This window comes from Condylura cristata, unplaced genomic scaffold, assembly GCF_000260355.1.
Source record: "Condylura cristata isolate star-nosed mole 26May11 unplaced genomic scaffold, ConCri1.0 scaffold00008, whole genome shotgun sequence".
Taxonomy (NCBI): Eukaryota; Metazoa; Chordata; class Mammalia; order Eulipotyphla; family Talpidae; genus Condylura; species Condylura cristata.
Genome location: NW_004567109.1, coordinates 46,781,326 through 46,791,989, shown reverse-complemented (window position 1 = coordinate 46,791,989; position 10,664 = coordinate 46,781,326). Strand labels below are relative to the sequence as shown.

The 10,664-nt window shown below is 38.7% G+C and overlaps 1 protein-coding gene across 1 annotated transcript in view; it reads right to left on the bottom strand.

Annotated features, from left to right (window-relative positions):
- The window catches only part of GIPC2 (GIPC PDZ domain containing family, member 2), a 58,301-nt gene that overhangs the window by 24,029 nt on the left and 23,608 nt on the right, over positions 1-10,664 (bottom strand). Inside the window, exon 3 of the mRNA XM_004679524.2 lies at positions 7,713-7,893. Within this exon, the coding sequence (XP_004679581.1) occupies positions 7,713-7,893 (181 nt within the window). The remainder of the gene's footprint in view (positions 1-7,712; positions 7,894-10,664) is intronic.

Here is a 10,664-nt window from a genome sequence, read left to right as displayed (position 1 = left end):
GCTTTAACCCGCTGCGCCACCAGGGAGGGCCATTAATTCACTTTTTTAAAAAAAGTTATTTATTTTTGCTTACAGAACTGAGGTACAGGCCAGATGTGCAGGGGCAATGAGAGGCTTCACCAGAGACAGAGTGGGGAGCAGAACAGGCATGTCAGTGAAGTACACTGCTGAGGGGAGCAGTGGGGGAGACAGAAGAGGTCTGCTGCACACGTGGGTCATCTCCCTGGCCAATATTGAACTTGTGCTGAGGCAGCTACGGCCAGCTTCACTGTGCACCACTTTAACCTATTGTGCCACTAGGGAGAGTTTTTCTTAGTATGGCTTTGAGCTCCTTTTGCAGACTGGAGCTGACTTGTGCAGTGCCCCCAAAACTAGGTTCCTCAACATCCTGAACTCTTCCCATTCTTGCCACTTCTCCTTGACCCTTCATTCTCTCAGCTTAGAACTTAAAACTTGTCCAATAACAACCAACTCAGGTATTGGCTACATTACCCTGTTTAAATCTGCATTTCAGACTGCATCGTAGTGTTCATTACATTCTGCAGAAGAAGTAATATACAATGTTAGAAGCACAAGCCTCAGGAGAAAACTGGACTAAAGTAGAATACTTATACTTACTACCTACTACTGAGTGACCTAACAGTATTTAAGTGCCCACACCTTTTATTTATCTGGGAAACCCTCATAGGAAGGACACAAAGATTAAATTAGGACTTAATAGTTGTCTTACTAGCAATGACTTGCATTGATGCAGTGCTATGTGGCAAGCACCGTTCTAGTGCTTTACATATATTAACTCATGTAACCCTCACTGTATGATAAGTGAACGAGAGGATAGTCACATCATTTATAAGCAGAAGGGACCGGGACTAAATCCAACCAGTTACCACTATACTACCTTCTTCCAATAAGCCCTCAATAAATGACAGTCATTGCTATCAGCAGAATTAGTTGTTCCTTAATGTATCTGCCTCTTTGGGTGAAGTGTAAGCTCCGAACAACTGAGGACATACAGACTCATCATGCAATTGGGAGAGAGCTGGCTCTGGGTGGTCAATGAGCAGGTTATTAGCCTGCCTGTCACCCACTAGTGAATGCTAACACTTTCAACAAACTGCTTATCCTAATAGGATGGCTGTAAGATTTCCCACTAGGAAGGTATCTAGAAACATAAGTGGCAGCTAGTACAATATACTGGCATATTCCATTTGATCAGAGATATGGCAATATCATCTGCCTTTCTAGGATCTGGAAGAGTGGTAATGCTCAACAAATACCTGGAAATCACCAGTTCATCTGCATTGATTTTCCCCTTTCATGTAGATTCATCTTGTTTCTAACATTACCCCTGTTTTTAAACATTTTTTTAAAGATTTATTTATTTATTTATGCATATAAAACTGGGGTAGAGACCAGAGGTGCACAGGCAGCAAGACAATTCACCAGAGACAGAGAGGAGAGCAGAAAAGGCAGATGGATGAAGTACACTGAGGGGAGCAGTGGGCGGGTCAGGAGAGGTATGCTGTGCCATGTGGGTCACCTCCAGGGCTAGGGACTGAACTTGCACTGAATGAAGAGGCTGTGGCTGGCTTGCAATACTGCACTTTAACCCACTGCATCACCAGGGAGGGCCTTAAAACATTTTTAAAAGGACAGGCTTACTGGGCCCTCCTTGGTGGCAGTAGCTGGTTAAAGCACAGCACTAAGGAGCTAAAGCCTCTTCCGCATGAGTTCGATCCCCGCCTGCCCTGGAGGCGACCACATGGTGCGGCAGACCTCTCCTGACCCGCCCGCTGCTCCCCTCAGCAGTGTACTTTGTAGATCTGCCTGTTCTGCTCCCCACTCTGTCTCTGGTGAAGCCTCTCACCACCCCTGAGCCTCTGGCCTGTACCCCAGTTCTGTATGCAGAAATAAATAAATCTTTAAAAAAAAAATTCACCCCCAGCTTGTATAAATTCCATTGAGGACTGAGGGAAAGAGGAGTGATAGTGCAGCCTGAAGCTCTCATGAACATACATTACCCCCTATTTGGAGAAGAGGATGAACCCCCAGCTGCAGGCTGGAAAAGGATTCTTGCCCTGTGCAGGAACCCTCTAGTCAATGGGGTTGAGACTAGTCTCTCAGAGACGCTTGGAGCATACAGATGTCCTCTACTCCTAGCCCAAGCTCCTGAGAAGGGAACTCCGCAAGCCGCGAGAGTCTCCCCAAAGCTCAAAAAGGACAGGCTTACTAGGAAAAGGAGAAAGGAGGAAAAGAGGCAGCAGTCTTGGAGGACAGCTGCCTAAAATTACTGGCTAATGAAAAGGCTACACTAAGTTTAATAGCTAATTTTTATTGAAAACTTACCAAGCAACAGGTTATGGTTCTATGCTTTCTTTTATAAGTTTGACCATTTAATCCTCCCAATGTGGGAATACTATTATCACCTTCACTTTGTTTTAGGCAACCAATGCAAAATTAAGTAATTCAAAGTTAAGTAATATTGTATCATCACACAGGCTATATGTAGTAAACAAACTACATACCCATTTCTACCTTTTTTCACAATCCCCAGGATATTTTGTAGCTCAGTATACATGAAAAGGTAGTAAAACATTTGTTGGTTGAGAATGTTTTACTAGAAACCACATTAACAGGAACAATTTTCTAAATGTCTATCTGAAAAGTCATCAAATATAAAGTCAAAGTTTCTCTTATAATATCAAAGAGACTGAGTCTTTGAAAATGAATTTATCAGTTAAGCTGAATCACGAAGATGAGGTCCAAGTTTTCCAGTGAATGACTCAAACAATTTGAACGCATTTCACATACTGAACATCCTATTCTGATGGACACATAACACAGAAATGAAGCCTCAAAAAGGAGAATTGCTGAGTGATCTGTTAAAAAAATCTAAGCCCAAAGCCAAAACTATCAATGCTTTAGGAAGTAAATTTTCAACTACCTCTCTGATTTAAAGACACGTAGGGGGACATTTTGGGCCTCCTTCCACAAACCTTTTTCCATAAAGGGTAACCATTAAAAACTAAATTCTCTAATATAAACAAAGTAGAGGCTTATCTAAGTGAAACTGACTCAAAGCCTCTTAGATTTAATAGTTATTTTTCTGCAGTTAAAAGGGCTAATTAGTATACAAACTAATTGAAATCATCTAGTCCTAGAAGTATTTAAATGGAGGAATGGATTTTCATAGCCTTGGGAAAAATCTAGGTTTACAGAGCAAATGTTGCAGGGTTGAGCTCATTGGGGAGACATGCTCTCCTTTTAATTGGCAGAGAGGAAAGGAAGTGAGCCAGGCCCTAAAAAAAAAATACCAGTGGAGACATTCCAGCCGATACTTGATAAGGACTGGGAAAGATGCCATCAGCCCATGGCTAGAAGAAGGAAAATTGGGATCCAAAAGCAGCTGACCAAAAGAAACCATGTTAGGCCTGGAAAACATTTCCCATTAAACTACACGTTTTCAACGAAGGAGTCGTTTAAACAAGTGTTTTTCAATTTTTTTTCTGACCCACAGTGAGAAATGGGTACCTTAAATCATGACCAACACATATACACAAAAATATGCAAAACAGAAGCGCATACATGAAAATGATGCAACTAAAACAATACTTACACGTAGTAGACACAAAAGCACTATGAAATTTTCTATTTGGTTCTATTTTATGATCTAAACAAACTGGGATCCAAGGGTTAAAAACCAGTGATTTCAACTCTAATGAGCAGTGGCATCTCTGAGGTTATGTTTTTTATAAAAGCTTTAATTCCTCCATCACAGTCCACACCAACTTAGGAAAGCTGATGTAGAGCATCTGCTTATGGGACAAGGGACATTTTCTTGGGAATTGGGGAACAGGCCACCCAGAAGACTGTCTCCTCATATGTGGTCATTCCTCATATGTGGGCTCCTTCTCATTCACCATCTGAAATGCTGGGGTTCCCTGAAGTTCTATCTGTGGTCTTTCTCTCTTATTACTCTAAGTTCAGATCTACCTTCATGGCTTTCTCTAGCAATCTAGGACAATTACTTATAAATATCATTCATTAACCTCTAATATTCAGTACTCTTATACATTTCCAAAATTCTTCTACAAATTTCAAACTCACCAGCTGCAAAATTGTACCCTGAGTACAATCTTCCTTTCTTACCTTTTCACCCAAATCTACCTCTTTTCTAGTTTTCTTCACCTCAAGCCTTCACTCAATTCATCATTTGTACTCTTTTTTCCTTTGTGTCCAGTAAGTTACCAAAGCTACCTTCAGTGGCATACAGGTAAATGTTTAACCACCCACTCTCCAGTCTAAAATGAAGTCCTGATGTGCAGCAATTGCCTATTTCTATAATGAAATTACCCCACCGCATTCAAGCCATCAGCATGGAGCTGGAAAAAGTTGTGCATGAATGGACTCCAAATACCTCTGTCTATTTTCCAGAACCATTTCTTATTTCCACACTTACTGGTACTGCTTTAATGCAGAATTTTGACTTCTCTTTCCTCAGCTGAAACCATAGAATCCTTATGATAACAGACCTCCAGCACATAATCAATAACTCTTTCCACACACTCCAGAATATCTTTCTAAAATCCAGCTCTCATCTTGCTACTCCCCTGCCAAAACATCTTTGCTGAGACTCCACTGTCTACTCTTCACCTTCTTCTGTATAAGCCCTTCACAGTCTGGTCCCTGCTGATTCTTGATCTTCGTTACTTACCACATCACTTACAATCTCTATTCCAATCACACAGGCATACAGGTATTCCCAGATAGATGCTACTGCCCCATATCTCTAGCAGCTTTGCTTATTCCAACTCCGTAGGGCATTTTTCTCCTTTTGTCCACTAAAAACAAGTCTTTATTCAAATTAAATTATTTTCATTTTTAATGTATAGTGTCAAACAGCTAAATGCTTAATTTATATATGTATATATGGAGAGAGAGAGAGTGAAAGAGAGATAACATTGGTTTACAACATTATATATGATCTAGGAGTTATAGCTTCATACATCTTTTATTTTTATTTTTTTAAGATTTATTTTTATTTATGCATACAAGAACTGGGGTATAGGCCAGAGGGCATGAGAGAATTTACCAGAAACAAAGTGGGGATCAGAAGAGGCAGATCTTCTGAAGTACACTTTTGAGGGGAGCAGGGGTAAGACAGGAGAGGACTGCTGTACCATGTGGGTCAGCTCCCTAGCTGGGGATCAGATTCGAACTCATGCTATAGCAGATGGTGATAGCTTGATAGTGCTGAGATTTAACCCCTGTGCCACCATTTCACACCTCCTTAGGTATAAATTACACCACACTTACCACCAAAGCATACATAATCCTCCAACATATCACAGGCTCCCTCCCCACTTTGTCCCCCTTACCTTCCCTTCTAGTAGCCTCAATGCTGCAGTAATATTTCTAGGGTTTGTCTTAGTTTAGTTTTGTATGTTCCTTTCCCTTTTTTACACTCCACGTGTGTAAAGTCATCTAATATATTTTCTCTTTCTGATTTATTAAACTTTGTACAAATCTCTCAGTTCCATCCACTAATTAAGCCTCTTGTAAAGTCCTCTAAGTTGGCCCTCCCTTATGGTACAATGGGTTAAATCACAGGGCTGTCGAGCTGTCTGCAGCCATTGCAGCATGAGTTCAATCCCCAGCGAGGGGGGTGACCTACATGGTGTGGTAGACTTGTCCTGCCATCTGCTCCCCTCAGCAGTGTATTTCAGTCAATCCACTTGTTCTGCTCCTTACCCTGTCTCTGGTGAATCCTCTTATCTCCCACACGTATGGCCTGTACCCCAGTTTTTGTATGCATAAATAAATAAATAAATGTGTGTGTATACATATATATATATTTAATTCTCTAAAGCATTTTGAAACACAGCCCATATCTTCTCCCATCAATTTAAATCTTTAGCAAAGTTGGTTTGGTCATTTCTGAAAGCTTTTTTTTAAAAAAAAAATGCTAATGATGATTTAGCTTCAGCCAAAATGGACTACCTGAATGCAAAAAAGCAAGTTTTTGCCTCACCTCAAATGGCTCTTTCTAATAGGTATCCAAGATAGCAGAAAATCAGAAAATCACAAAGGGCTATACAATGTGAATAAATACACCAATGATAGTGCAGGAGGGCACATTTAAAACTAGCCACAGAGAAGACTGGGACCAAGAGAATTAAAGAAAATCTGTATCCAAGTATCTTCTAATGTGCACTCCACGTATTCTTCCCACATGTCCAGAACTATTAAAATTTAGGATGCTGCAGGGCGCAATGGGTTAAAGCACAGCACTGTGAAGATAGCTGCAGCAGCTTTGGTGTGAGTTTGATCCCCGGCCAGGAAGGTGATCCACATTGTCAGCAGACCTCTCCTGTCTCGTCCGCTGCTCCCCTCAGCAGTGTACTTTGTAGATCTGCCTGCTCTGCTCTCCACTCTGTCTCTGGTTGAACCCTCTCACCGCCCCTGCACCTCTGGCCTGTACCCCAGTTCTTTATGCATAAATAAATAAACCTTTAAAAAAAATGTAGGATGCTGAAATAATATACTCTCACTAGGAAAACCCTACCCTCTCTTCGGAATGCATATGCCTAACAGAAGGGTTCAATAGTAGCCAGGCAATATAAGACAGGGAAGTACATTAACCACCTACACTGTTTCTCTGGTATTGAAGGAAAAAATCTAATACTTCAATAATAATAGCTAAATTCAGTGACCCTGGTAAACATCCAAGACTATTGTCAACTTACATCCAAGTTAAAGATAAATCTTACATCTTGTTGGAACTTTGTCTTCCACAAGTAGTAGAATCTACATGTATTCCTATTAAGTGACAGCAAATCATTTGTATGTACAAAATAGTTCCAATTCCATACAGCTAAGATCTGCTGCGTACTTGCTAAGGGATAAAAAACATTAATTCCCTAGACGCATTGCTTTTAACCATTACTTTCATTAACTATTCTGAGAAAATAGCTACTAGCGAAAAAGCAAGGGTCACTTTATGTTATGAGCAAAGGAAATGACCAGAAGTCGGTAGGACTCCTGGATGAGTCAGGCATAGAAATGATGCTACTAAAGATATTTTAACACTGATGAATACTAGACCATCATCTGGCTTATTAAAATAGTGCTGGGTGGTAAGAGAGAAGCTGGCACCTTTCACTGTAGATGAGATGGTCCTGGAGGTTTGCAAAAACAGTTGGAACACAGCTGCCATGGCTAAAACCAAGTAAGTACAGATGTCACACCAAAGTGGAATTTCATGCCATGCCACACAGCCAAATTCAAATACCAGTGGAGGAAAAGTATTGAAGAAAGTCTTTAAAATAGGCTAGATAACTACTCAAAATACCAAACCCATGTGTAACTGAAATTCTTCTATTGCAGTCCATGAATGACAGTTCCTATGATTTAAAGAGTTCCATCAAAAATCATACTGCTCAGTAAGATGAATACAATGCAATGTGCTATTCTTAGAGTTTAGAACAGCAGCATCAACGTGATTAGACACTCGATGTTGTCATTTCAAAAGGCTTTTTTAGAAAATGCCCTTCTAGATACCCTTTTTCTCCTTCAGTAGTTTTTTTCCTTATACATAGCATTATCTACTGTTCTGTGTTAACAGATACACTAAAAGCACATGGCTGTACTCACTTTCCTTAGAAAAATGAAGCAGAGAGAGAACATTTCACACACACACAAAGCCAACTTACCAAATGCCTTCCTAGGTTCTATTAACTTCATGGTGAAGACTTCCTCTTTTTTTAGTGATTTTAACTTCTTAGCCACATCATAGTGACGCCACCCAGCAGTATTTTCTCCATTTATGCATGCAATATGATCCCCGACACATATTGTTTTAACTGAGTCAATTACACTGCCATCTTTAATTCTCTGAAAGAAAATTAAGGAAAACAAAATTACAAAATAGAATGGTGAACCATACTGTCATGTTCTTGAGACATTATACACAATATACTGACAGTGACAGTGCACGTGAATGTTTAAAGACCAACCAACACAGGACAACCATCTTATCTCATTCAGAATTCAGCAACTTCACTCACCACCTCCTCTGAGGACCTGGTCGGAACATTCGCAAGTCCACTCTCCCAGTCAGGTTTCTAAAATATGTTACTATACTTGTTCATCCTTAATCAAACTCTCTACATTCATCCTCTCATCTAATTCTAAAATGTTTATGATTTTCTCATGTTATAAATCGAGATGATTAAAGTCAGGGAAGACAGCTCTCAAGTTCAACAAACCACAATGTAATTGTCCTACTACCATTCAGTAGTCTTTTTTACTGAACTATAATATCCTTGGGCATAGAGTTGTTTTATTCATCCCTGAAGGCCTTGTGTCTGGCACAAATCCTACATATACAAGTGCCTCCATAAATAATTGCTGAATCAATTATCAGTTATTGTTACCACTTGGGTAGACAGTAAGAGTTACTTTATATTATTATTTTTCATGTATATTATTTTTGATTGAGAACTTAGGACCAAAGGAGAAACTAAGTTGATCTTTGTGACAACTCTCTTACTTCTATACATCTATAGTGCAGATCTAAGATTCACTACCATAGCACCAGGAGTTCTGAAAGGATTTTAGGAAAAGGAACTCAAACTCTGCAAGGATTACAACTCTGCAAAGACTGTATGGTTCACCCACAGTGGTGAGAAATTGGACAAAATGATGGCCACAGTCAGCCTCAGAATTCACAAATCCTTCAGGAATGATAAAATACAAATGTCAGAGGCTGCTACAATTGTGTGACAAAAGCATACACATTCTCCACTTTTGCCAAATGGAAGAAAAATCTTCTGAAACAGCAGGATGATTGATAGTGTGTCTACAGGTTGAGAGAAAACTATTTTCATGTATCCCACAGCATCTCCATGTCATCAGAAAATACAACAAAAATGAGTTATAAAAGGCAAAACTGGCAAGGTTAGATATTTTTAATTTTCAAATTTTATTGCTATATATCAAATTCATGAGGTTTCTTTTTCATTCCAAAATTTTAAGAACACTGCTATGTTCACTGTGATGGTAACTGTTAAGGTGCCAATTCAAACAAAGCTTTTTATCATTACAAATAATGTATTATAAAGAAGGAAAAAAAACCCAGAAATTTAATAATATTATTCTAAATCCCTCTTATAAACTAACAAACAAATAATGGTAAACATAACATATTCTCAGTATACTAGTGTTTATAACTGTCACAGCAAGATCAAACAAAATACTAGAGCCTAAAGAAACAAAAAAATTTAATTCTGTCATCTAACCACTCTTAAGCTATTTCAGAATGTAAAACCCCCTAACTTTGAATTTTCTTAAGTTTTATTGATACTCTGAACCTTTTTTCTTTTTTGATAAACTATGCCATATAAATTTCAGTGCCCCACCCTTTTTAGTTTTAAGAATTATTGTTATAATTTAAAATAAGCATTCCATAAAGTTAATTAAATCAAAGACTCTAAAGACATGTATGCATCTTACCAGTAAATCAAAGGCCAGAGTAATAGAAATCTAGGATCTCCTAAATAGCCAGAGGTCACCAGAATAGTGCCCAGAGGAGGGAAAAACAATTACCACAAGTCAGAGCAGGCAGTAAAGTAAGAACTCAATTGGCAAGAGGAAGTTGAAGCAGATGTAGTTATCAAGGGCAGCAGACAAGGACCTGGGACAAAGAGACATGACAATCAATGCAGGAAATGTGGGGAATACCACCATGTAAGCAAAGTGGGAGGCCCTGATTATATATTTTGTGGGTTACCTGAGCCTTAACCTCTCATGTAAGTAGGATAAAGAATGAGATATCACTTGAGCCAAGTTTCTGGATCTAGAAACTCTGATAATACCATTATATGACGGCGATTAATAATACAGCTAAGTACAAAGGGCTAAGAAGAAAAAACAAGAGACACAATCTTATACTAACATTAACTGAGTCAGTCAATACCACACTCTAACATACTTAGGACTTTTTAAATGTGTTTTTTAATCTGTTTGATTTAAACAGATCCCAACAAATTTGTGTTTATAGATATTGTGAAAGCTTGGTTTAACAACTGTACTCAATATCAAGACAGTATAAAGCTATGAATACTGAGGCAGTGTAATAGATGGAAATAATTTATAAGAATGGTGACACTACAGAACAGCGGGGGAACAAATGGATTTATAATAAATTATACTTAACTATATATCTAATATAGTTATATATATCTATATAACTATATATCTATCTAAAATGTCACACTTAACAATTTCATCTGGCTTGGAAGCTGCAAAAGGCAAAGACATATTGAATATTTTTTGGAAGACAGGAATTGCAACATTAAACTTAAAGATTCCCAACATTTCAAATACTACAATACCTTCCATTATATCATCCCATATATTTATAGAACTCCATCTTTTCATCACAGACATCAGCAGACTCTTGGGAGGCACCTCACCCCTCAAAAGTCTTAAACACTCCATTCCAGGTGTTTGAGCCCATGTCTAAACAGCTGATCAGCAACTGAGATCTGTTTTGCTGATCCTCCCAAAGCTACCTCCAAAACGTGTTCCTAATAATAAACTAACATTCATATAACAATTACAAAGTTATGTCATTTAATTCTCACAAGGAGCCTCAACCCATT